We start from the raw sequence: 27,295 nt of genomic DNA, 5'->3' as shown, positions 1-27,295 counted from the left end.
CATTTGTTACCGCACTTCAAGATTTTGGATTTCCTCTTTCAACTTTGAATATTCGATATTCGCCCTAAACCTGATAATATTTCTGATTTATAAATGTTTTATCATCACACTTTATTTTCCTTTGATATATTAACAGTATTCAGACGATGTCTTTTGTATAGAATCAATATTATCCGAAAATCATTAACTAAAAGTAGTTTAACTATAGCAAATGTATTTCCACGGGCATGTTATAGATGAGAAGTCTCTAAACATTCTTTTCTAGTCGACAATAAACTTTCAAAAAATATACAGAAAAAGAAATGAATGCTAAAACATCGGGTTTGTTTAAATCTCACTTTAACTAATTTGGATTCAAATCGTTCGTTTATGCAATCCGATGTAACTGATAAATAAAAATTGGGTGTCGTAATAGTATCTGACAGGTGTCACTTTTTTGTGTTTGTAACAGATTTTACAACAGATGACTGAAGTTTCTCAACCGCAATCTCCACGTGTGAGAATTGCCCCTCGAGGCCATAATTCATCTGTTAAAATTGAGAAAAATAGGCCAGCAATGATCGAAACTGCGCCAGAAGAAAAAGGAATGGATGAAATTATCAATCCTCCTTCACCGCAATCACCTGAGGAATTAGCTAACAAGGCAATCAATACTCTCGATATCGAAGGGATTACAATTCAGAACTCAAAACCAATTGTTGCAATTATCCATAACAAAAGATATCAAGCTATGACAATTGGAATGATGGATGTTGCAAAACAATGCGATGCTGCTGCTAGAGCAGTCCTTGCTAAAGTTGGTTCGATGAAAGAAGAAGCATCAATTTCTTTGAAATATAACGATCTCGAGCAGAAATTAACAGCGGCGCAAAATGACTACGATCAACTAAAACTTAGATGGGATCAAGTCATTTCAAATGCCGAGAAGAACAAAATAAAAGAATTAGAAACATTACAGAAAGAAAACGAGAAAGAACTTGCAGATCTCGATAGTACATTCAATGGTGATCCACCACCATCATTCAAAAAGCTTTCACCTAAGATTGTTGAACTTCGTCACACAATTTACGTTACAGGTAAATCTGGCAATCTTAAAGAAGCAAGTAGGCTGAAACAGATGCTTGAAGAGATGATTGAGCAAGAAAAGGCACAAAATAGAGAAGAATGGAAAGCTGTTTTTCATATTGAAAGAGATGAACTCGAAAAGAGTTTAGATCAAAAATACCAACTACGTATTGAGCAATTAGATAGAGATCTTATTAAGATGAACAGATATAGAGACCGTGAATTGCTTCGTGCACAAAGATCAATTGATCATCTCCAAGAAAAGTTAGATAAACTCGTAAATGAGCCATTAGATGATTCCCCACGAATACCAAGAGCTCCACAAACAGCTCGTGTCCCAAGAAGAAATATGTTCTTCAAGAACAAATCATCAAGTATCATAATTCCTAAACGTGGTGCAATATCAAAGCCATCAACTCCAAGAACTCCACGCAAGAGAGCTAACTATGCATCAAATTAAAATATTGTGTTTTTGTTTGCAAATAAAATTTAAAAAAAAATTTAATAAACTCAAGTGAATTTATACAATAATCAAAAATGTTGATATGTCTAATGGCAACATTCCAACCATGAATCATTAATCGGACCTCTGCTAGGTAAGTTAATGATGTGATGATCAATTGTCTCAACTTAACAAATAGCATGAAAGAAGCTTCTTTCATCTTTGACTGTTGAGAAAATAGATAGAAGTTCTGTTGGGAAAAATCAATGCATTTTATTCATGTTTTAAGTACAAACCTATATTCCAATTTAGAGTATCCATATCTCAAGTCGAGAGATTCATAGGATAATATGGAAAGGGTCATAAACTATATTTAATTTCGATGAATGTCTACAACATTCTAAATGGACTGTTAAGAGCTTAAGGATGCACTTACCACTTTCTGACACTCTTTCAAAAAGAGATATACAGGCGTGAAGAGGTATAGAAAATAAAACCTTAAACAAGAAATTTGAGAGAATGTCAGAAAGTGGTAAGCGCACCCTTAATCAATCGGGAAAAAAGTAATCCGACCAGCCGGATTTGAACCAATGACTCCGGGATAACCACAATTCTACAGTCCAATGCTCTAACCAACTGAGCTATGGTCGGTTTACATTTTTTAGCCTTTATTAGCTTTTATAATAATAAATAAGTACTTTTTCAAAATTTTTGGTAAAAAATTATATTACAGCAGACGAATTATGACATCATATCCAGCTATTGAAGCTATATACATTGATCTTAAATGTAAATCCTTCATTAAGTAAGAATCTTGAAAATTGTTTTCAAATCTTTCTTTTATAATACCTTATAGACAAACATCATCTGATTTTCATCTATATAATTCCAAATAAAACATGATTATCTGCGCTTAATAAGTTCATTTCATTATATACAAGGATGTTTTTATAATAATTTACAATCAAATGCATATAGATATAAATTATAGAAACCAATACACTATATATTGATATTCATCAACATTTTTTAGCTAATTTCATGAGCAGTTCATACGGGTCTGCACATATTAATCAAAAAAAATAAAAAAGTAATCCGACCAACCGGATTTGAACCAGTGACCCCGGGATAACCACAATTCTACAGTCCCATGCTCTTCCAACTGAGCTATGGTCGGTTACATTTCTATTGAAATATTTTTAATTAATGAGGAAAATTTGATAAATCAATTAATTTGAAAAAATATAGATCAAATCAAAGCGAAAATTGAAGACATCTTTGAATTTGATATAAATTTTAAATGATTAGGCCATATATTTATTAAGTAATTCGGTGAGAATCTCAATCAAATAGAGGGTTTACGATGAGATAACCTTAAATTTCCCTCTCCTAAAATGCTTCATATCTCAATAAATAAACATTGTACAAAAAACAATGAAAGAGGGAAAGTTTGGAAATAGTCCATAGTAGACGTTATAACAAAACTTATGAGATAAGACAAAGAGATTATTGAAATACCCTTTAATTCCTGGGTTGTCAATTTTTTGGGGGCCTATGGAGAAATTTACTTTATCAATAGCGCACCATAGATTCGAATCCAGAGCCTATAATTCTAGAAGTAGATGAAGGTACCCTAGAATAACTATGTGGTGTAGTTTTTATTGCTATTTAAGATATCACATAAAATATATTAATCAAATAATAAAAATTTCAATAAAATTAAATAATTGTTATTTTTATATAGAGTAGATATTATTTCTATATTTAGATCGAAAAAATAAATAATTCTGAAGTACTAGTAATATTCATCCATGATGATTTATTTTTCAATATTATACAATAAGAAATATATTTATAAGTTTTTTTTTGAAAAATGTTTAAAATTGAGAGATCAAAATTTCGATTTGTGAAAAGAAATCATAAATCAAATATGTCCTAATTTTTGTTTTTATTAGGGTATACATGTTTTATACTCGAAGTACGGTATGTTGTTGTTTTTTTATTCAATAATTAAAAACTTGCATACAGGTCGTAAGGTGTTGGAATATCGTACACAGAGGTTACGCACATGTCTAGGGCAACTATTTGTTATGAATGAGTGTATTTTAAAAGATTTGAAATATCATAAGATTGATCCAAAATGGCATTATAATAAATGTTTTTATCCAATGTTAATTATATTTTAAATAAAGTAATGCAAAATTAATGACTTTTGAAAATTGAGAGAGAGAACAAAAAATAGAGTTTTTAAAAAACTAAATGTTGAAATAGTTTGAGATATCAATAAAATTAACATTGAAAAATATTAATCAGAATAAATACAAAAATTGGGTATCTTATTGAAAAAAAATGTGAAAAAGAGTGAAGATCAACCGAAATTTTATATTAATATAAAGGATATAAAAGAAATGTGAACGTAAATAAATATAAATTAAAAGATATAATTAAAATTTTTAATAAAGTTGAATCAAAGACAACAATTGATAGACAATTGTTGTCTTTGTGTACAACATTCACTTGAATTATAAACAATAACAAGTGTTTGTTGTTCACTGAGCAACTTTGAGAAGAATCATTTGTGATTCTTGTCAAAGTTGAATCAAAGACAACAATTGATAGACAATTGTCGTCTTTGTGTACAACATTCACTTGAATTATAAACAATAACAAGTGTTTGTTGTTCACTGAGCAACTTTGAGAAGAATCATTTGTGATTCTTGTCAAAGTTGAATCAAATTTTTATTTATTTCATGTATTTCTTTTTTAATATCGATATTCCTATTATTATTCTACCGTTTATTAATAAAAATATTTCTTGCAAAACCTTAAAAATAAAATTTTGGATTCTTCCTTCTCATATACTATACCCTTAGTTCTTTATTTTTAAAAATCTTATTTGGCGGTTACTCTCAATTTTCTCAATTTTCTGAGCAATGAATTTACTTTTTTATATCAAATTTTAATGAATATCAAATCTTATAAACAAGATGTTGAAAATATTGATATTGGTGATTGTGTCTCCAAGATACCATTTCCTGTTGACAAAATAGATGCATTTGACGAAAATATCCTTGTTTTTACCCGGATTGTTATTTATTACGACTTTAAAATTTTAGCATTAGAATCCGATGATACATATCTATGTTATTTTCAATGGCAAAACAAATCAACACATAATAAACAAAAGAAAATAGGTACATTATTGTATTCTTTAATGAATAACGAAATTTCACTAGTAGACTTTATAATGCAAGATCAACAGTTCTCTCTTAACCGTTACATATGGTGGTGTCTAGACCAAAGCGTTCCAGAATTCTTCAATCAGATACTTTTCATTGTTTTTACGCATTTCGATCAAGATTTTATCTTTTATAGCGGTCTTTTTTCAAATATTATTGATAATTATAATGATTACAATTCTAGCAAGAAAAATTTTTTCGTTCAGATAATTTGCTATTGTATCTTAAATTTCGAATTTTCACAGAACGATCAACAAATAATGTACCACTTTTTATTGGAGGAAGGACTACTTGAATCATTTAATAATAACAGTCTAAGATTTAAAATTGATTTATTGTTGGCTCTTGAAAAATGCTATTGCATATTCGGAAAGTATGATTTTATGCATGACAAAATTGAATTAATAGATTTATCATATGAGAGCCAATTATTCGAAGAAAATTGCCCAAATTTCTTAGAATACTTGATTGAATTAACAGATGAGGATGGTTCATAGAAGTTTATATGAGGATTTACTTTGAATAAATATAATTTTAATGAATTAAAAATTAATTTTATATATTTGGCTATTGTTATTATTTTTAGAGTATATGAGTTGGGGCAAAGTGAAACAAATTTTTGACATAAAAGAAAGTCTTTGAAGAGAGTTAAAGAGAAATTTTTAAAAGATTAAAAAAATAGCATATATAAAATTTAAGGATTTGATATGGTAAGGAGATATTATTTGTGACTGTCTCACAGAATGAGACGTTTCTCTACAATCTTCTTATTCCACATTAATTTTCTTCTCAAATCAAGTTTTTATAGTATACTAATTTTTATTATGAATATACTATAGAGGCATTACATACAAACACACCTATTCATCACAAAAATTCACCTAATCTTCCAATCTGTATGTTTTATCAATTGTTATCATTTCATATAATAACAATTTATATGTTTGACTAATCTAATTTCATATTTTCCTATTAAATACTAATTTACACAAAAATGGTTTTATCAAATCTTTATGAAGTTATTAAATTCCAGATTATATTGCTTACTTTGCAAGCTAACTATAATATAGTGTGATAGCCTTATTGAGCTTTGATCAAATACTCCTTCGTCCGTTAAAAATTAAGATGCGTTTAAAAAATCGGAAAAAAATTCTTTTGTTTTATTTTTAATTTTTCAACCGATAAAACTTTTTAGAAAAACTCCAAATTCCAAGAAATGCTTAGATTCAATATGAAGAACATATTCATACAGTCATTTCGTTTCAAATTTCAATTTTCAAATCGAACAAAGCTGCAAATTTGAATACTTTACAAAATTTTGAAACGTCTTTTCCCGAATGAATATTGAGTTTCAAGCCGGACAAGCTATAGCAAAACTGATCCTTATGACCCACTCTATCATTTTGGTTTTTTTTGCAAAACGTGGGTAAAATCCGTGTAAATGCTCAGATACATGTGGCCAATAATATTTGAATACTGACAGGTCCGGATATTAGGTTTAAATAGCTGATTTAATTCGAAATATGAAAAAAGATGAAATCTCAATGTAATATAGTAAATTAAGAATCAGTATGAATGGTTATATGATTTTGATAAAAGAAAACTGAATGAAATAGAAAAAATTTGAATCTCAGAATTTAAAAGTAAAATAGAAGAAAAAGTGGCTTTAGGGGTTTTATGATAGGTTATTGTCGGGTATTAGAAGTAAATATGTTGAAGAGAGATATTCAGTTAATATGAGACAAAATTAAAACAAGAATTGAAGATTGTGTATGAATGTGTCATTCTGGGAGACTTGCATAGACAATGTCTCCCACAATGACACATAGCACACAATAACAGTGCACTGTTGCACTTTGTTGACAAAAGATACACAATCAGAAGAAGATTGTGTATGAATGTGTCATTCTGGGAGACTTGCATAGACAATGTCTCCCACAATGACACATAGCACACAATAACAGTGCACTGTTGCACTTTGTTGACAAAAGATACACAATCAGAAGAAGATTGTGTATGAATGTGTCATTCTGGGAGACTTGCATAGACAATGTCTCCCACAATGACACATAGCACACAATAACAGTGCACTGTTGCACTTTGTTGACAAAAGATACACAATCAGAAGAAGATTGTGTATGAATGTGTCATTCTGGGAGACTTGCATAGACAATGTCTCCCAAAATGAGACAATCTTCCGCAATTAGAATACGATTGCGGAACTTCGACCGACAAGAGTGCATTATGCACTTTTCGTGTTTTAATTTTGTCTCATATTAACTGAATATCTCTCTTCAACATATTTACTTCTAATACCCGACAATAACCTATCATAAAACCCCTAAATCCACTTTTTCTTCTTTCATTACTTTTAAATTCTGAGATTCAAATTTTTTTTCTATTTCATTCAGTTTTCTTTTATCAAAATCATATAACCATTCATACTGATTCTTAATTTACTATATTACATTGAGATTTCATCTTTTTTCATATTTCGAATTAAATCAGCTATTTAAACCTAATATCCGGACCTGTCAGTATTCAAATATTATTGGCCACATGTATCTGAGCATTTACACGGATTTTACCCACGTTTTGCAAAAAAAACCAAAATGATAGAGTGGGTCATAAGGATCAGTTTTGCTATAGCTTGTCCGGCTTGAAACTCAATATTCATTCGGGAAAAGACGTTTCAAAATTTTGTAAAGTATTCAAATTTGCAGCTTTGTTCGATTTGAAAATTGAAATTTGAAACGAAATGACTGTATGAATATGTTCTTCATATTGAATCTAAGCATTTCTTGGAATTTGGAGTTTTTCTAAAAAGTTTTATCGGTTGAAAAATTAAAAATAAAACAAAAGATTTTTTTCCGATTTTTTAAACGCATCTTAATTTTTAACGGACGAAGGAGTATTTGATCAAAGCTCAATAAGGCTATCACACTATATTATAGTTAGCTTGCAAAGTAAGCAATATAATCTGGAATTTAATAACTTCATAAAGATTTGATAAAACCATTTTTGTGTAAATTAGTATTTAATAGGAAAACATTAAATTTCATTAGGAATATTTAAATGCTGTTATGAAGGTAAAGGATAATAGTTGAGAAAACATAGATTAGAAAAATTTGCGAATGATTGTGAGGAATAAGTGTTTCAGTAGGTTGGGATTCGATACGTGTAATAGGAAGAAAATGAGGATAAGATTGAAATTGTATTTATGAATAGTTTTAATAGAGTGTAAGAACATGTTGAGAAAGAATGTGCATGTTGTTTCTGGAGACTTCATAGACAATGTCTCCCACAATGACACATAGCACACAATAACAGTGCACTGTTGCACTTTGTTGACAAAAGATACACAATCAGAAGAAGATTGTGTATGAATGTGTCATTCTGAGACTTGCATAGACAATGTCTCCCACAATGACACATAGCACACAATAACAGTGCACTGTTGCACTTTGTTGACAAAAGATACACAATCAGAAGAAGATTGTGTATGAATGTGTCATTCTGGGAGACTTGCATAGACAATGTCTCCCAAAATGACACATATAGATAAATAAAAGCATAATATGCTATTTTGTGTTTCAAAGTATTACAAAATGATTCTTCTAAAGTTGCTCAGTGAACAACAAACACGTGTATATTCATAAATAACACGTGTTTATCGAACACAAGACAACCATTGTCTATCAATTGTTGTCTTTGATTCAACTTTGACAAGAATCACAAATGATTCTTCTCAAAGTTGCTCAGTGAACAACAAACACTTGTTATTGTTTATAATTCAAGTGAATGTTGTACACAAAGACAACAATTGTCTATCAATTGTTGTCTTTGATTCAACTTTGACAAGAATCACAAATGATTCTTCTCAAAGTTGCTCACTTCACAACACCCATTAATTCTTTTTGATATTACACATTAAGCTAACCAACCACACCAGTCATTTTATTTATATAGCTTTTATCCGTAACATTTTTAAAGGATTTCAAATAATTTACTTTTTCAAATATTTACTAGTTAATATCTCAATCAATTTATCCTCTTATTTATATTTTTAAAAATTTTCATCTCCATCACCATTCAATTTGGAATCTCATTTTTAAAATATCTTAATATAATCAGAATTTTATTAGTAGGTTAAAATATTTGCGAATATTAATTATTTGGATCAAAGCTTTCATACGATTACATTAATTTTTTTCGAAATTCTATTTCATTACTACTCAATTTTAAATCATAGCAGCATTAATAGCTCATCTACTTATATTCCATCATAATGTTATTTTATTCAATTTTTATATATCTGATTTTCATATTTTTTCAAATTCTGTCGCAAAATCTTTAAAATTGTTATATTTCCTCACAACACGGTTAATATAGTATTCTCCTTAACTTGTTTAAATGCAATTTTGCAATATTTGGAAATGATCAAAATATCCTAATGTAAACGTTTGCTCTTAGAATTCAGTGTCATAGTCGATTGTTTCTAACAAATTAATCTTTTTTGCATTGATTTTCGAAGTATTGCATTTTCATTACGGCCAAATCTGCTCTCTTTCATTAGATTGATAGCTCACAATAGTTCTTGTAATCAGAGAGGAAATATCTTACGAAATATACCTCTAAATTTTCACTTTATAGATAAATGTTATATTTTTCCGTAGAATCTCAACTCTGTGAGGAACTACAATAAATTGAAAAGTCATTTTGTGATATCAAAATCCAATATATTATTCTTTCTAATACATATTAATAATATCTTGAGATGTAGTACACTATATATATACTTTCAAAAATCTTATATGTTTATTAGTTATTGAGATAGAAGCGATTTAATTCTTTGAAAATCGACGAAAAGTGCCATATTCATAAAATTATAGGGTAATTGAGATATACTAATTTTTGCAAAATGTTATTCACTTTTGGGGTAGGGATTTTGGGGGGAGCGACCGAAGGGAGCCCCCCAAAATCCCTACCCCAAAAATTGCTGAATATCATTTTAGCATAGTATTGACTGCAAAATAAAATTTAAATGTTTATAATCTCTCATATTTTTGAGAATGAATAAAAAATAAAATGCATAAAATAAAAGTGCTTTAGTGAGCTTCAACTCATGGAAAAAACACGCCATCGATTCTTGAACGCAGAAGGATAAATGCACCATCTATCCCCAATGATCCCACTTATAACCATTTGGCTGTCCAACTCGAAATTAATCTTATAAGATAATATTTTGAAGGAAGAATTTCCCAATTTTACGCAATGAATACCAATTCATTATTGATAACACAACAAAAGGTGTTATCCCCATGCTTAAAATAAAGAATTTTATGTTTAAAATCACTTAAAATGAGATTTTTTTTCATTCTCAGAAAATTGAGAGAGTATAACATTTTAAATTTTTTTTAGCCGTCAATACTATTTGAAAATATTAATATCATGAACTATTTTGGAGAATTTTGATCTTAGTTTTGAAATTTGATATTGAAATTAAAGGATAGGAAAGGTACATTCACTAGGCGATAACAGTAAAATGGGATGAAAATAGGATAAATAGCATCCCTATATAGTGCCTAACAATATTTATACGGGCCAAAAAAAATTTGGCTAGAGATTTGGCGAGTTAGAAAACTTAGAAAATTGAGAGGGATTTTTATTTTTGAATTTTTTGGAAAGTTAAAATTGCGATTAAAAATCGATTTCCAGGAGAACTAAGCATCTTATCATATATTTAAATCGATAAAAATATTAGATAATAGTTGAATAGTATAACAACGTGAAATTATGGCTGAATCTACAGAAAAAATGAACATATTTGACATTTTTGAAAATTCATACGTTAGATGGTGACAGACTCATAAACTATACTTTAGCTAAGATGGATATATGGTTTCAACAACACATGGTTAAAATCGTAAAAATATTTTAGATTTCAAAAAGATATATATGGTAATATAATGGAACAAAGTCAACAAATAGCATGTTAAATATGTTATAATTAACTTTTTATTAGATCCAATAGTAGATATCGAATGGTTTCCAGCTTTATGGTTAAATATTTTCTTTTCGAGCTTCTCTTTAACTGTTGTATTAAGGTTGTAAATTTTTGATGCTAGAAACTATGGAATCTTCTTTGCTGCTGCATTTTTCTTGAGAGTTCTTGCAATTTCGAATAGATCTGCGCATTGTATGAAATAGAGGCTTTAAAATATCTTGAAAACAGAATAGGACTGCTTTTCCAAAGGAATGCTTACTTGTAAATCAGAGAGTTTCAAAAATTGAGAGCAAGATTATCATCATAACTTTTGATTTTGCTGCGAAAAAGGAAGACAAGTAATTAACAAATCATTTACTGTTGTTCATCAAAAGAAGAAAACTTTGATAACAACTAATGATGATAAAATCAAGCTATCTTTTAATATTTTAAATTGATAAGACATTCAAAATATTTGAATGGTTTAAAAATTTTCTTTTAATTTTTATAAGATATTATCATGATTATATAATAAAATTTAAATTTTATTCAAAAAGGCAATATTTCAAACTTTTAATTTCAAAAATCTTAATTCTGCAATAAGTGTATTTAATTGTAGCAAATTTAATGATCCTTCGTCATGCTTAGCAATTTGGAACTCATAAATTAATGATTTCTTCAAGTAAAATTCTGCATTATTTCAAAAGTCAATAATTCTCTAGTAACTTTTCTTCAAACCCTAACCATTATATTATATGTATAATGGAGAATAATTGCAAAGAAAGATAGCCGAATTTACTGGGTAGTTCTTGTGATGCGAAATAATTGCAAATTAACACCTAGTTTTAACAGCATCAATCTCTTTTTGCTCTCATTTAAATGCATTCGCACACTTTAATTTTGAAATATAAGACTTTTGGAAATTATCAAATTTATCTGCTCAAATACTATAGATCTTCATAAGTGTTAATAGAATCATTAGCCTTACATATAGTGTTTAATATAATGATGCACATTATACTGGGATTCATTCCTTATTCATCTAGTTATTATAAGATTTACAACCCCATGAAAATTTAAAATTTTGTCAAAAATAGTGAATGTACCTTTAGGATAGGTTTCGCTTGGCCGGAGAGTGGACCCTTAATATCAAACAAGAACATGAATAGAAGAATTCATATTTATCAAATTTTCCTCATTAATTAAAAATATTTCAATAGAAATGTAACCGACCATAGCTCAGTTGGAAGAGCATGGGACTGTAGAATTGTGGTTATCCCGGGGTCACTGGTTCAAATCCGGTTGGTCGGATTACTTTTTTATTTTTTTTGATTAATATGTGCAGACCCGTATGAACTGCTCATGAAATTAGCTAAAAAATGTTGATGAATATCAATATATAGTGTATTGGTTTCTATAATTTATATCTATATGCATTTGATTGTAAATTATTATAAAAACATCCTTGTATATAATGAAATGAACTTATTAAGCGCAGATAATCATGTTTTATTTGGAATTATATAGATGAAAATCAGATGATGTTTGTCTATAAGGTATTATAAAAGAAAGATTTGAAAACAATTTTCAAGATTCTTACTTAATGAAGGATTTACATTTAAGATCAATGTATATAGCTTCAATAGCTGGATATGATGTCATAATTCGTCTGCTGTAATATAATTTTTTACCAAAAATTTTGAAAAAGTACTTATTTATTATTATAAAAGCTAATAAAGGCTAAAAAATGTAAACCGACCATAGCTCAGTTGGTTAGAGCATTGGACTGTAGAATTGTGGTTATCCCGGAGTCATTGGTTCAAATCCGGCTGGTCGGATTACTTTTTTTCCCGATTGATTAATATGTGGAGATCCGTATGAATTGCTCATGAAATTTGCTAAAAAATGTTGATGAATATCAGTATTGCTTGATCTTTCTTCCGGAATATCTTGTAAGCCTCTTAATTTGAAATATGAACTCAGAAGACATTTCTTGGTTTTGAAAACAAACCCTAGACTAATGTCTGTCTCTCTCACTGTAAGGAATACGTCTATGAAAAGGCTTCACAGTGTAATGGCCTCTCCAGAGAAGATGACAGTGCGAAAGTTCATTAGGTATGGTGCGATAAAAATTAGCTGAAAAAAAAGGCTGAATATTTTTATTGAGCAATAAATAAAGATCTATATGGAGAGAAGATTTCGAACCCTAAAATTTTATAGAAGTTTAAAATTTAAAAATGGAGGAGACTCCCCTTCCTGCGTCTGAAGATATTCAGCAAGTGAAGGCGGTTCTCGCAAAGTATGTTGCGAAGAATAAATCTCTTTCAAAAGAAAATGATATACTAAAACGCACTCAGGCAGAGTATCAAGCACAAATTCAGAAATGTTCTGATGCATTAATCGAAGAAAGAGAAACCACTGCAACTCTTACTAATGAGTTAGCAGAATGCGATAAAAAGATCGAGGAAAAAGAAAAGCTTATTGAAGATCTTGCAAAAGAAATCGAAAACATGAAAAACACTACAAGTACAGCATCGCAAAATGATTCTGGACTAGAAGAAGTCGTTCAAGAATTTGAGCAGAAAATCGAAACTCTTGAATCTGAAAATAAAACTATGAAAGATCAGAATTCAGAGCTTCAACAACAAATTCAACAATATAAGGAGTTAACTGATAAGCTTTCTACTGAATCTACAGAGTTACAACAAAAAATGGAGAATATTAAGTCCGAAGATAAATCGGCCGAAGAAACTCTTCTCCAAACAATTTCCGATCAAGATATTCAGATCAACAAATTAAAAGAAGAGCTTGAACAAGCCAAATTAGCCGCAAATTCCTCAGAACAAAATACAAATGCTTTTGCTCAAAAAGAACAAGAGTTAAACGCCCAAATTACAGACTTAAAGAATCAATTAGCTGCTAAAGATTCATTATCTGATGAAATTGCTTCATTAAAAGCTCAAATTGCCGAACTCAACCAAAATAATTCGAAATCATCCGAAGAAAACGAACAATTGAAAGCAGAAAGTCAAAAAGATGCCAGTTCAGACGATAAAAACTCTGATCTTTCAAGATTAAAGAAAGCAGTCGTTCAATTAAAGAAACAAATTGCTCAGAAAGACCAAGAGATCAACGATCTTAAGACAAGCAACATGCAATTACAAAATTTCAACAATGAAACTCAAAACGTCGAAATTGAAAAATACAAATCTCAAATTATCGAATTCCAGAAGATTATTGAAAGTTTGAAAGCAGAAAATGCCAAACTTCAAACAGAGAATACAAATACTGTTGATAAACTTCAATCTGAGATCGAAAAATTAAAACAAGAAAATTCTGAGCTCCAAAACCAAATTCAAGAAAATGAAGATGGATGGAATGACAACAACAATGAAGAAGAGCTTCAAAATCAGATTACTGAGCTTCAAAAGCAATTAGAAGAAAATAAGAAATCTTATTCTGAAGAAACCGAACAATTGAAGCAAATCATTGATGATGATAGCAAACAAATTGAAGACCTCAAGCAAAAACTTGCTGAAGCTCAAGATCATGAAGGAAATTCAGATTCTCAACTTGCAAAACTCCAAACTGAGAAGCAACAGCTGGACAAGAAGCTTGTTGATGTTGCTAATGCCCTTAGAAAGCTCAAAACCAAGAATGACAACGACCAAGCAACGATTTCTAAGCTTAATGAAGAAAATTCTTCATTGCAGAAGCAGATAGAGGAACTTAAGCAACAAACTGCAAATAATGCAAGCTATGAAGCAGAGATCCAAAATCTCAAGAAACAACTCCAAGATTTGCAAATCCAAAATGACGATATTAAAACAGAGAATGAACATTTGCAGCAGGAAATGTTCGAAAACAACAAGAGTGAAGAAATTGAACAACAGAAGAAACAAATTTCGGAACTTCAAAAAGAGATATCTTCGAAATCATCCGAAATTCAGGCCAAGAATGATGAAATAGAGAATTTGAACAAGGAAATTGAACAGATTAAGAAAGAAAACCAAGAATTAAATGAAGAATTATTCCAGAACAACGAAAACAACTCCAACGATGAAGAAATCGAGAAGTTGAAGACTCAAATTCAATCTTTACAGAAGGAAATCTCTGATTTGTCACAACAAAATAATAATTATAAGTCACAAGTTGAAGAATTGAAAGAAGAACTTGAGAAACATCAATCCGAGCAAGATGAGAACGGATGGGGGGAAGAAAACGAATCAGAAGAACTTAAATCAGAGAATGAAAATCTTAAGAAACAAATTGAAGAACTTAAAGAACAATTGAATCAAAAAGAAGACCAAGGTCAAGAAGAAAATGGATGGTGTAATGAAAATGAAACAGAAGATCTTAAATCAGAAATCGAACAATTGAAGAAAGAAAACGAAACACTTAAACAAAACAACGAAACAGAATCTCTCAAGAAACAAATTGAAGAATTGAAAGAACAGTTGAAGCAAAAGGAAGATCAAGGTCAAGAAGAAAATGGATGGGGAGAAGAAAATGAAACAGAAGATTATAAGTCACAAATTTCAGCATTAGAGAATGAGAAACGAACATTGAACAAGAAGATCAAAGATCTTGCCAATGGTCTTAAAACACTCAAGAGCAAGAACGAGAAACTCGAACAACAACTGAAAGAGAACGCAAATAATGGAAATAATGATAATTCCAAAGATATTTCCGTTGAATTTAATGAAACAGAAGAAAAGATTACAGAGTTAGAGTTCGAAAACGAAGAACTTCGTCGTAACAACGAAAGTCTTAGTGAAGAAAAGAAGACTCTTCATAAACAAAACAACAAACTTGTTTCGGAAAACAAAACACTTTCCGACGAAGTTTCAACATTGCGTGAACAAGTTGAAGAACTCGAAGAAGAAACAATTTCTACAAGTAACGAACTTCGCTCAGAAATTGAACATCTTCGCTCTGAACTTGTTGTTCGTGAACAAGAACTTGAACAAACTAAGAATAATAATAATAATGTTAATAATAATGAAAATAATAATTCTAATGTTCATTCTGACCAATCTATTTATGAAGAAAAGATTTCATTATTGAAACAACAACTTGAAGAACTTAAACAGAGTCAAAGCAGTAACAATAACAATGAAGAACTTGAGAAAGAAAACATTTCACTCAAGAAAGAAATAGAAGATTTGAAACAAGAAAACGAAGGATTACAAAATCAACTGTTTGAAGGTGGCGAAACTAACGAAAACAACAACCAAGAAAAAGAAGACGAAATTCATAAACTCAAATCCGAAATTGAAGAATTAAAGAAGAAACTTGAATCAAGTGAACAAAATAAAGAAGAAGAAAACAATGGCTGGGGTGACGAAAACACAGAAACAGAAAACATTGATAATCTTAAATCAGAAATTGAAGAATTAAATAAGAAACTGGATGAATCAATTAAATCAAATGATGAGAAACAGAAGAAGATTGAAGAAATGAAGCAAGAAAATGAAGAGTTACAAACACAATTGTTTGAAAATAACTCTGAAGAAGAAATCAATAAATTCAAATCACAAGTTGAAGAATTAACACAAAAACTACAAGAATCAAATCAAAAGAATGAAGAACTTCAATCACAAACAGAGAAACAAAACAATGAAATTGATGATTTGAAGAAACAAAAAGAAGAAGAAAACGAAAAACTTCAAAAAGAAATTTCAGATTTGAAGAATGAAATTTCTCAGTTGCAACAAAAAGAAGAAGAAAATGGAAGTGATTTGCAGAAACAAATAGAAGTATTGAAACAAACAAATGAAAAGAATGATGAAGACATCGAACAATTGGCCAAACAAATTGACGAACTTCAAACAGAGAAAGAGAAACAAAACGAAGAAATAAATGATCTCAAATCTCAACTTCAAAATGTTTCAGAAATCAAATCAGAAAATGAGAAACAAAAGAATGAAATTGATGATTTGAAGAAAGAAAACGAAGAACTACAAACACAACTATTTGAAATTGGAAACAACCAAGAAAAAGAAGAAGAAATTCATAAACTCAAATCAGAAATTGAAGAATTAAAGAAGAAACTTGAAGAATCCGAACAAAATAAAGAAGAAGAAAACATTGATAATCTTAAATCAGAAAATGAAACACTAAAGGAAGAAATCAAACGATTGGAATCCGATAATGAACAATTGAAGAAACAAAATTCTGAATTACAACAAGAAAATAAATCACTCCATCAACAGCAATCGAAGGAAGAAGAAGAAAATGGATGGGGTGAAGAAAACGAATCAGAAGAACTTAAATCAGAAAATGAATCTCTCAAGAAACAAATAGAAGAATTGAAAGAACAGTTGAAGCAAAAGGAAGATCAAGGTCAAGAAGAAAATGGATGGGGCGATGAAAATGAAACAGAAGATTATAAGTCACAAATTTCAGCATTAGAGAATGAGAAACGAACATTGAACAAGAAGATCAAAGATCTTGCCAATGGTCTTAAAACACTCAAGAGCAAGAACGAGAAACTCGAACAACAACTGAAAGATATCAATTCTAATAATTCTACAAATGATAATTCCAAAGATATTTCCGTTGAATTTAATGAAACAGAAGAAAAGATTACAGAGTTAGAGTTCGAAAACGAAGAACTTCGTCGCAACAACGAAAGTCTTAGTGAAGAAAAGAAGACTCTTCAGAAACAAAACAACAAACTTGTTTCGGAAAACAAAACACTTTCCGACGAAGTTTCAACATTGCGTGAACAAGTTGAAGAACTCGAAGAAGAAACAATTTCTACAAGTAACGAACTTCGCTCAGAAATTGAACATCTTCGCTCTGAACTTGTTCTTCGTGAACAAGAACTTGAACAAACTAAGAATAATAATAATAATGTTAATAATAATGAAAATAATAATTCTAATGTTCATTCTGACCAATCTATTTATGAAGAAAAGATTTCATTATTGAAACAACAACTTGAAGAACTTAAACAACAACAACAAAAACCATTTGATCATGAAGACAATAATGACTCAGATGAGATCAACAAACTTAAGAAAGAAATAGAAGATTTGAAACAAGAAAACGAAGAATTACAAAATCAACTGTTTGAAGGTGGCGAAACGAACGAAAACAACAACCAAGAAAAAGAAGACGAAATTCATAAACTCAAATCCGAAATTGAAGAATTAAAGAAGAAACTTGAATCAAGTGAACAAAATAAAGAAGAAGAAAACAATGGCTGGGGTGACGAAAACACAGAAACAGAAAACATTGAAAATCTTAAATCCGAAATTGAAGAATTAAATAAGAAACTGAATGAATTATCTAAATCAAATGATGAGAAACAGAAGAAGATTGAAGAATTAGAGCAAAAACTTCAAGAATCACAAAACAACAAAGATGAAGAAGAAGAAAACATAGAAGACCTCAAGGAACAACTAGAACAGTTGAGAAGAGACGCAATAACTAAGTCAAAACAAGATCAAGAAGAAATTGAAAATCTCAAGAAACAAATCGAAGAAAAAGAAGCAGATATAGAAGAAATAACTGAAGAACTTGAGCAGCTCAGGAAAGACTCCATCACCAAGGCTAAACAAGACCAAGAAGAAATCGAAAAACTTCAAAATGAAATTCAAAAACAAAAAGAAATCATTGATAATTTGAATGCAGAAATCGATGAATTAGGTGAGAAAGAAGCAGAACATGAAGACCTTAAGGACGAACTCCAACAGCTAAGAAAGGATTCCCTTCAAAAAGCTAAAATCGACCAAGCTGAAATTGATCGATTAAATGCTGAGGTAAGTAACCTCAAATTCGAACTGGAGAACGGCAAAGAGAATATCTGGGGCGATGATGATGACAATGAGAAGCACAAAGAAACATTGACTGAAATTATTGAAAAATTGAAATCCGAAATTGAGGACAAAAACTCAGAAATCGAGAAACTCGAAGAGGAAATCAGTCAATTCGAAGATCCTACTGAGGTTAAACAGGAAAACAAGAAGCTAAAGGAAGAATTAGACCAAGCTTTACGTCAGAACGCAGAATTAGGTAATGTAAACGAAGAAAACAACAAGCTCAGAGAACAGCTCAAGCAAAGTATCGATACAAATGAGCTCAAGACCCTTGAAAAGAAATTAAAAGAAAAAGAAGAGGAAAACCAGAAGCTTCATGACGATTTGAACACTTTGCAGTTCGAGTTGAACAATTCTATCGCAGGATTACCGAAGATTAATCAATCTGAGTCGATGGAAATTAGAGATGAAGTGGAAAGACTGGCCAATGAGAACAAGAAACTGTCGGAATTGACGAAGAAATTAGAAGAAGAAAAGAATTTCTTGGTTTCCCAGTTAGAAAATGTTGTTCAACGAAATGATTACGAAAAAGAGCTTCAAAACGTCGAAGAATTGAAGCTTAAGCTTAAGAAGGCCGAGAAGGATAATGAAGAACTCCTTCAACAAATCGATGAATTAGTTGAACAAAATGAAACTGAAAATCACGAAAAAAGTGACGCTGAAAGTGAACTTAAGTCTCTGAAGGCTGAATTGGCCAAATTAAAGGACAGTGAGAAGGAATACCAAGTTCTCCGCGAAGAAGTGGATGAATTAACGCAAAAGATCGAAGAATCCGAAACAATTAACAAAGAATTGAAGACTATCATTGATCAGAACGATACTTCAGCTGCAGAAAACATGTATAAGGCTCAGTTCGACGAATTGAAGGCTTTAGTTTCTGATCTGAAGTCTCAAAATGAAGATTTGAAGAAGGATTCAGAAAATTCAAAGCAAGAAATTACGAAATTAACAGAAGAAAAGACAGAACTGAATGCAAACATCGAGAAATTAACTCAGGATAACTCAAATCTCTCATCTAATGTTGAGAAATTGACAAATGAAATTTCTAACCTCAAATTTCAGCCAACTGCTCAAGAAAATGTTGTTCCTGCTGAGACTCCAGTTGCTAATGAAGTCAAACCAAGCGAAGAAGCTGTTTCGACTCCAAATGAAGATGAAAAGGCCAAACTTGAGTCAGAGAAGGAAGAACTCGTAAAGAAGAACGATGAAATGATGAAACAAATTGTTTTGATGAAGAACGAAATCGAAAAACAGAATAAAGAATTTGCCCAGATGCAAGAAAGGTTTATTAAGGCCAACGAAGAGAATATGTCACTTAGAAACGTTGCCTCTAAGAACAAAGAGCTTGAAACTCAATTAGACCAGAAAACTGCAAATGTATTGTCTCTTAGGAAGGATATTGATAATCTTAAGATAGAATTCCAAAAGGATTTGGATGCCAAGTTGGCCAAAGCAGCCAAAGAGTTCAACGACTTAAGAAAGAAATTCAGAGTTGTTGAACAGCAAAGAAACCAATTGGCCGCCCAAATAGAATACGACGAGCAACAGAAGCAAACAGCTGAGGCCCAGAATCAGTCTGAAACGAAGAAACTTCAAATTGATACGTTCAGAATTGAATATCTCAGAGCAACCTTACTTCAATTCTTCAGCCAGGACCAAAAGACACAAGAAAAGATGGCTCCAATCATATTGGAGTTCATTGGACTCGATGAAGACCAAGTTCAGGATGTAATGAGGAAATGGAAGGAGAACCACAGATCGGTCTTATCTTCTTTCCTCGGTAATTAATTATACTTCATATTTTTTTATAGATATTTTTTTATTTGATATTATTTTTAAAAATACTCTTTTAAAAAACTGTTTAATCATATCCATTTGTTTATAAATCTGATGTCGATTGTGTGCACATACTAAATTTCACTAAATCTTCTTCGAGTATTGTTGTCAATAAAATTATGGAAATCTGATGATTTATTATTGATATATGGCATATAAATCTCTTCGTTATATGCATGAATGATAATGTATTACACTCATATTATTATATATTATATCAGAAAACTCAACGAAGTTTTCTGAAGTTTCCTGAATTGAAAAGCTCAGCCTCAAACTTCATAAATAATATGGAAGACAAAGAATTAGCGTATTTCAGTGAACAAGGAATCATATATAAGGCCCTCATTGGTAAGGGTTCATTTGGCAACATATATATGGTCTATTCAACCCATTATCATCAATCTCTATGACTATTATAAGTTCAACGGGTACGTTTATATGTTGATGGAATACTGCCCATGGGATTTATCAAGGTATATCAAAAAGAACAGATGCGTTGAAGACAAGTATATGGCCAAGTACTGCTATGAAATTCTCAAAGCCATCAAAGCTTGCCATGATCTGAATATTGCACATAGTGACATCAAGCCAAGTAATTTACTGATCGATAACTACGGAAGAATCAAAGTCTGTGATTTCGGACTTTCTTCCTATCAAAACGATCAATCTTCCAAGTCTGATTACAAAGGAACACTTCTCTTCCTTCCTCCAGAAGCTTTCAAAGGAAAACCTTACAACCTCCTGAAAGCTGATGTTTGGGCCATTGGTGCCACTTTCTACTTTATGGCAACGGGCAACTATCCTTTCAACGCTACCTCATATTTGAATTACGTCAGAATGATCAACAGTGGCGAAATACCCACTGAAAAGATATCTGACATATATTTGAGAGACGTTATTGAGCATTGCCTCGTTATAGAGCCAGAATATAGAGCTACAGTTGACGAATTACTCGAACTTCCTTATTTCGCAAGATTCACAGCCGCTCCTGTTACAAGACCAAGAAAAGTATGTGTTAGATCCATGTCACAAGTTCAAAAAATCGTAAAACCAGTGACTACAAAATTAATGAAACAGAAGTCAGAGAAGAATCATATGTTTATGTATAATATGAGAATACATAGAGCATAATTAATCAATTGTTTTGTATATATTTATTGTTTGTTTGTTATATAGAGTTTATAAATTAATAAAGAATCTATCTTATAGATGAATTTGTTTGAAATTGAATCTATTTTTTCCAATTTCATATTGGATTATGGTTGTTGATATGATTTTATTTTAGGAAAAAATATTATTATTACAATTTCATACGTTGCATGATATTTCAGTGAGAAAAGTAAATAAAATTTATTAATAAAGATATTTGTCCTTTTAAATTTATAATAAAATTTCCAAATTTTTCAGAAAATTCAAAAAATGATAATAAATTCAACAATTTTTTATAGCAAATTTTTTAATTCGAATTTTTTTTGGAGATTTCTAGGAGATGAATACTCAAAATTAACATGAATTAAGCTCAAATTTGTTGACACTCATCATATTTCTAAGCTTACAAAGGTATTTTATTCTTTAATGTTATATTATTGCATCCAATTTGAACTTGGAAAGCAATTATAACTTGCAAAACATATCATAAAGAAGTAAAAAGAAGTTAATTTGATTTCAAAGGCAAAAGAAAATCTTTAGACCATTAAGAAAATATGAAGATTAATATGAGTGCGTTAGCATTCAAAAACTACTTTTGTTTTAAGCGTCAATATTTCTAGATAGACATTAGAGTAGAGTAGATTAGAACTTTTTTTTCTAAATAACCGTAAGTTATAAAGTAGAATAAAAGTCTTCTTTCTCTAGATCTAATCTATTGACTTTGAAAGATGCTACTACTAGAAATCACATTAATTTCAGGGGTGCAAATGGACACCACGAGAAAGTAAGATGAAGTCTAATAAGTAGACTTCCCTTCCTCCGAATCTTAGAAGGGAATGAACTCCTCAAAAAAGGAGTCCGAGGGATCCTCTTCCCAGAAGGGAGAGGGTTGAGAAGGCTCCTCCGGAGAGGGTTCGGACAGCCTAACGAGGGCTTTATCCAGATCCTTAAGATCATCGGCACGCGAGTGCTTCTGTTCTCGAGAATGATCCGGAAATAAACCACCAACGTTGTTTTTGAAGAATGACAAACCTTCACCATCCTGATCTTGATGAATTGGATCGAATGTAACAATAGCATCTTGCTCCTTTCCATCCCGCATGACTTTTTGTATGCAAGTAAGACGTTCATTCCTATCAAGGTACTTCTTGAAACGTTCCCAATAACGATGCATAATCAACGTCATTGAAAGAATTGATCTATACTGATAAGAATGTAAGGTAAGGCCTTCGAGTTTCATGATGCGAACAAAGATAACTTTCAACTCTGGTAGCGAATACCTTTTAGCAAACCTGCTTGCGTCGGTTTTCTCGATTTGTGCTTTGTGATCGGTGATACTTCGAGAAATCTTATCGCGGTGATCAGTCTGTCCATTTGGAAGGTTCATTTCACCAAAAACTAAGAAACCGTTCACTCGGGCCAAAAGTGAATTCTTTGTTCCACTTTTACCAAAATTTGTTAGAAATATTTTCAACATATTTTGATGAAGTAATCATAACTACAATCTGACCAAGCAAACACGCAGTTAATATTATTCAAATTTGAATTGAATGGTCTCAAATTTTTTTTGAAACATGATATAAAATCAATAACATGAGAAAAAACCTGATATTTTTTTATAATACAACTAACAAAAGTAGTTTTGAAATGAAATCAATCATTTTGAAGTAAATATTGCAACCAATTTTTTTTTGATGAAGTAATTTATTTTTAATAATTAAAAAACAACAAAAAATGGATGAAAACATGTAGTTAATCGCCTTTCTATCGTTGTGGCGGCTTCATATTTTGGATTAAATAAAAAAAAAAATATAAAAATATAAAAAAGTTATGCTATTTTGGAGCATTACTTTGCGGAGGTTGTGATGTTGACGGCGTATCGCAAATTCTATGAGGTTTTCCTTTAAATAAATTTTCATTTTCCTTTTTTTGCTTCTCTTTCTTTTCTTTTTCAATTTGCTTTTGACTCTTCTTATCTCCCCAATATCTGTTTGTTGTACACGTTTTAGTAATAGTGCAAGTTCTGCTCATAAAAGTAATAAAAAGTGACAATATTCATTCATTTTATGCTCATTAATTGGAGGGTAATTCTTTGATTTCTAAAGTCACTTTGTGAAACCATTTTTGAATCTTATGCTTAATTACTTCATTTGAGCTTTATTTGATTAGAAATGTGTTCATTCCAAATTATTATCCTCTGAAACACAAGTTTCTTATTAGATTGCATCCTGACATTGAGGATCCTTGTTGCCAATATCAAAATGAAATTACAATTTTTTTGAGAATTTGCAAGGCAAAAAGTGACAATCATTTATGAGTGAATTGTCTGATTTGGAGAAATTCAATGCATTCTTTAATGATGATATTGGAAGATGTTTGATATCCTTTATCAAATCCCAGAACTGTCCAAAAATATACTTAAATACTTTCAATCAAATCGAAGAAGATGCTCGAAACAATAAATATAAAGACACTTCAAAATTAGCAGATGACATTATACTATTTTGCAAGAATATTGCTCATAATATAGGTGATTCACCAATTTCGTATGGCTTCCTTCAATTTTCCAAAGGAATTAAAGAAAAATCACAGAATCAAAACAAAATACGCACACTAAAAGATATTTTAAATGATTTGGATAGAGAATTTAATGAATATTGGAATCTCCTTCCAGATAGTTTACAAGAGCTTTATAATCTTCCAAGCCAAGAAGGAAACACCCTCCCTACATATGATCCTGTCGTTGAACGTGTTCAAGGCGAGGTTTACAATCAGGAATGTAGAGATTTTATATACAAAGGAATCCTCGAGCTTAAAACAGACGACCAAATACAAGGGCTAGTGGAAGTTCTAAAAAAGAACTGCGAAGTGGAATCTCTCGCTTCAATGGATTATACTATTAATTTCAAAGATATGAATCCAATAGCGGTTTCTCAACTTAAGAAATATCTAACAGAAGCTAATATGCCAAAAAACTCTTGAGCAATATTTATTTTTTTATTGATGTTTTTGTATGTAATAAAATGTTTGTTTTCTCATTATAGTTCTCAAGTATTTTGCATTTTTCATAGCTTAAAGGGAAATGTCCGAATCATGCTAAGAAAATACCATTAATTTTATTGAATTATTTGAATTATTTCTTGATTACTGAAATTATTTCGTATTAGTATTACGGGAATAAATCCACAACGTAGCTATGACAAATTATTTACTAAAATATAAAATACAAAATGAATTCGATAACATAAAAATAATTTTCTAACAACAATTCTTCGAACTAGCCTTTGGTCTTCTTTCTTTCCTTTCTACTTCATCGTTCCTTAAAAACAATTGCTCTGCAATGTCTTCAAAGAGTTCCTTGATTCCTTCTTTTGTTTTTGCTGAAGTAACAAAGAAAGGGTAATTATTTTTAAGTGCATACTCTCTTCCATTTTCAATTAGGGTATCGTTTTCGGCTAAATCAGATTTATTTGCAGCAATATAAATTAGACCAGGGCTTATTGCATATTCATGGTAATCATTTATATAATCATCTAAAGAATCAAAACTAGCTTGTACTGTGCAATCATAAACAACTATGCAACATAAAGCATCTCGATAGAATAAAGGACAAATTGAACGATATTTATCTTGACCTGCAGTATCCCAAAGTTGAAGTTCTGCTTTTTTGTCGTTGAAGTTTACTAAATGAGAAACAAAGTTTGCGCCAATTGTAGGTTCTGTACGATCTAAAAACTCTCCTCGATGATACGAAGTAATTATTGAGGTCTTCCCAGACGAATGCCTGCCTATTAATGCAACTTTAAATACGGGAATATCAATGACAGATTCCATTTTTCTGATACTGACAATAATAAATGTGACAACTTTACCTCATCTCAGATTTATCTCGATTCATATGCATATAAATAATATCAGATGTGGATAGATGTGCTAAATCCAAATGAATTAATAGAAAAAAATATGAATATGAATTTTCAGAGTTCAGATCATTGAATGATGTCAGATTCTTATTATCCGATCGGATAAGATTAGAAGTTTTTGTACATTTGATTACCGATATGAAAGTTCCTATTGGTATAATCATTGAAAGAATTGATGATTTTTTTAAAATATCATCTAAACTTCTTGATAATTTTGAATATTTGTTGACTCACATACAATAAGATATAGGAAATGAAAAATAAAAACAGTATGATAATTCTTGTGGATACTAATTTACCTATGATACTGAAAATACTTATAATGCAACTCATATAGATTATTATTGAAGGTGTTTTTCGTCATTTCAGAAGATGTCATATGGGAATAATTGAATTATATATCTAAATTACATCATTTTTTATAATTTATTTAATAAACAAAAACAACAGATAACAGTTAAACAATTAATAAATTTACAATTAATATACATAAATTTTTACTGCTTAATTGGCGAATCCACCGATTTGATGTTCAAAATACATTTTCTAAATTCCATTCTTCTTAGATTCAATGGATGCTGTGGTAAATTTTGAAAAGGTCTGTTGAGTAAAAATGGTAAGTTAAGGGGGTCCTTCTGATCTTCTTCATTAACTTGGATTTTAATAAAGAATGGATCATTCATTTTGATTTCACTAATTTGCGCTGTTCTTGAAAGGACACCTGCAACTTCTAATATTTGAGCAATTTGATATAATTTACAAAGGGTGGTTTTGGATCTTCCACTATGCATTGCCAGAAGCATACTTGTTTCTTTTATATTAAGTGACTGTGATCCAAGGTATATAAATAACATTAAAAATGATTCTGTAATTCTTGAAATAGAAACTGTTCCATCACTCGGAAGTATGCTTTCTATAGAAGAATGTTTATCTAATAGATGATAATTCATAATTAATTTGGATATTGCGTCTTTAACATTGGAAACTCCGTTCCACTGTAATCTTGAGGAATCTAACTTGGTACAATATCCAATTGTATTAAGAACATTGATTACATCATAGAATCGACGCTGATGAAAGCCAAGTCTTGATGATAATTTACTTAAATTGAAGATCATGTTTTTATCGCTTGCACAGCGATGAATGAGTTTAAGGGTAGAATTAGCAAATGAATCGTGTCTCCTTTCACCACGGTATTTCTCAAAGGCATCTCGTGACATCAGAAAATATGGTCATTGAAAAAATAAACTTTTGTGAAATAAGCCTATTTAATTTTCAGGTATTGAGGTTAGAATTAATGACTTTCCCATAATTAAATTCAATTATATTGAACATGTTTCATTACTCCTCATCATTTCTGTACAATTATCCTGAAACCCAGAGGTTGATATTTGAAAACAATACAATTTTGAGAACAATGTTCTTTAAGAATTCAGAAATATTGAGAATTCAAATGAATATCGAAATTCTCAATTTTTAAAACTTGATTGCGCAAATATTGCTAGTTTTATATAATTTTAAAGAAATATTTATATTCGTGAAATTGATTTATGTCGATTTTCAAATATTATTGAATATAAATACAAAGAAAAAATCTAGTTCATATATCATCATATCATTTAAATTTCGCATTTTAAATCCGTGGCGTAAAATCAATTTTTTGTTGCCAATCATAATTTCCCATTAATTTATAGCAAAATATCACAGTACTGATATCGGCTAATTAATTTATATCGTCAGTAGATAATTCACATGTACTTTTTTGAATGTCAATTTTTCAAGTGGACAAATGAGTAGGTGCCAAAAGTGCTTACTCTTAAACAACCGTC

At 30.3% G+C, this 27,295-nt stretch overlaps 7 protein-coding genes and 4 non-coding genes across 11 annotated transcripts, besides 2 other annotated features; 6 read left to right on the top strand and 5 right to left on the bottom strand.

Moving 5' to 3' along the window:
* Positions 1-448: 448 nt before the first annotated feature.
* Positions 449-1,525, top strand: TVAGG3_0359040 (uncharacterized protein; the record flags this gene model as incomplete). Its single annotated transcript, XM_001323200.1, has 1 exon — positions 464-1,525. The coding sequence occupies one exon, from the start codon at positions 464-466 to the stop codon at positions 1,523-1,525; it is 1,062 nt and encodes a 353-aa protein (XP_001323235.1).
* Positions 1,526-1,927: 402 nt separating this feature from the next.
* Positions 1,928-2,050: a mobile genetic element.
* A 24-nt stretch (positions 2,051-2,074) lies between these two features.
* On the bottom strand, positions 2,075-2,158 carry TVAGG3_0359020. Its single transcript has one exon. It is a non-coding gene; the product is annotated as a tRNA-Tyr (tRNA).
* Positions 2,159-2,601: 443 nt separating this feature from the next.
* TVAGG3_0359010 lies at positions 2,602-2,684 on the bottom strand. Its single transcript has one exon. It is a non-coding gene; the product is annotated as a tRNA-Tyr (tRNA).
* A 7,576-nt stretch (positions 2,685-10,260) lies between these two features.
* Positions 10,261-11,842: a mobile genetic element.
* Positions 11,843-11,960: 118 nt separating this feature from the next.
* Positions 11,961-12,043, top strand: TVAGG3_0358990. The gene has a single exon. It is a non-coding gene; the product is annotated as a tRNA-Tyr (tRNA).
* A 443-nt stretch (positions 12,044-12,486) lies between these two features.
* Positions 12,487-12,570, top strand: TVAGG3_0358980. The gene has a single exon. It is a non-coding gene; the product is annotated as a tRNA-Tyr (tRNA).
* Positions 12,571-12,969: 399 nt separating this feature from the next.
* Positions 12,970-20,346, top strand: TVAGG3_0358970 (A-type inclusion protein-related family; the record flags this gene model as incomplete). The annotated part of the gene is made up of 1 exon (XM_001323201.1): positions 12,970-20,346. One exon carries the CDS (start codon positions 12,970-12,972, stop codon positions 20,344-20,346), a length of 7,377 nt encoding a protein of 2,458 aa, XP_001323236.1.
* Positions 20,347-20,832: 486 nt separating this feature from the next.
* TVAGG3_0358960 (protein kinase protein) lies at positions 20,833-21,706 on the top strand (the record flags this gene model as incomplete). The annotated part of the gene is made up of 1 exon (XM_001323202.1): positions 20,833-21,525. The coding sequence occupies one exon, from the start codon at positions 20,833-20,835 to the stop codon at positions 21,523-21,525; it is 693 nt and encodes a 230-aa protein (XP_001323237.1).
* A 164-nt stretch (positions 21,707-21,870) lies between these two features.
* TVAGG3_0358950 (uncharacterized protein) lies at positions 21,871-22,962 on the bottom strand (the record flags this gene model as incomplete). Its single annotated transcript, XM_001323203.2, has 1 exon — positions 22,370-22,930. One exon carries the CDS (start codon positions 22,928-22,930, stop codon positions 22,370-22,372), a length of 561 nt encoding a protein of 186 aa, XP_001323238.1.
* An 894-nt stretch (positions 22,963-23,856) lies between these two features.
* Positions 23,857-24,525, top strand: TVAGG3_0358940 (uncharacterized protein; the record flags this gene model as incomplete). Its single annotated transcript, XM_001323204.1, has 1 exon — positions 23,857-24,525. One exon carries the CDS (start codon positions 23,857-23,859, stop codon positions 24,523-24,525), a length of 669 nt encoding a protein of 222 aa, XP_001323239.1.
* Positions 24,526-24,726: 201 nt separating this feature from the next.
* Positions 24,727-25,383, bottom strand: TVAGG3_0358930 (GTPase protein; the record flags this gene model as incomplete). Its single annotated transcript, XM_001323205.1, has 1 exon — positions 24,802-25,377. The coding sequence occupies one exon, from the start codon at positions 25,375-25,377 to the stop codon at positions 24,802-24,804; it is 576 nt and encodes a 191-aa protein (XP_001323240.1).
* Positions 25,384-25,963: 580 nt separating this feature from the next.
* On the bottom strand, positions 25,964-26,686 carry TVAGG3_0358920 (transcription factor, enhancer of yellow 2 family; the record flags this gene model as incomplete). The annotated part of the gene is made up of 1 exon (XM_001323206.1): positions 25,964-26,686. One exon carries the CDS (start codon positions 26,684-26,686, stop codon positions 25,964-25,966), a length of 723 nt encoding a protein of 240 aa, XP_001323241.1.
* Between the last annotated feature and the right edge of the window lie 609 nt (positions 26,687-27,295).

The sequence above is a fragment of the Trichomonas vaginalis genome, chromosome V (assembly GCF_026262505.1).
Source record: "Trichomonas vaginalis G3 chromosome V, whole genome shotgun sequence".
Taxonomy (NCBI): Eukaryota; Parabasalia; order Trichomonadida; family Trichomonadidae; genus Trichomonas; species Trichomonas vaginalis.
This window is presented reverse-complemented; position numbering and strand designations above follow the sequence as displayed.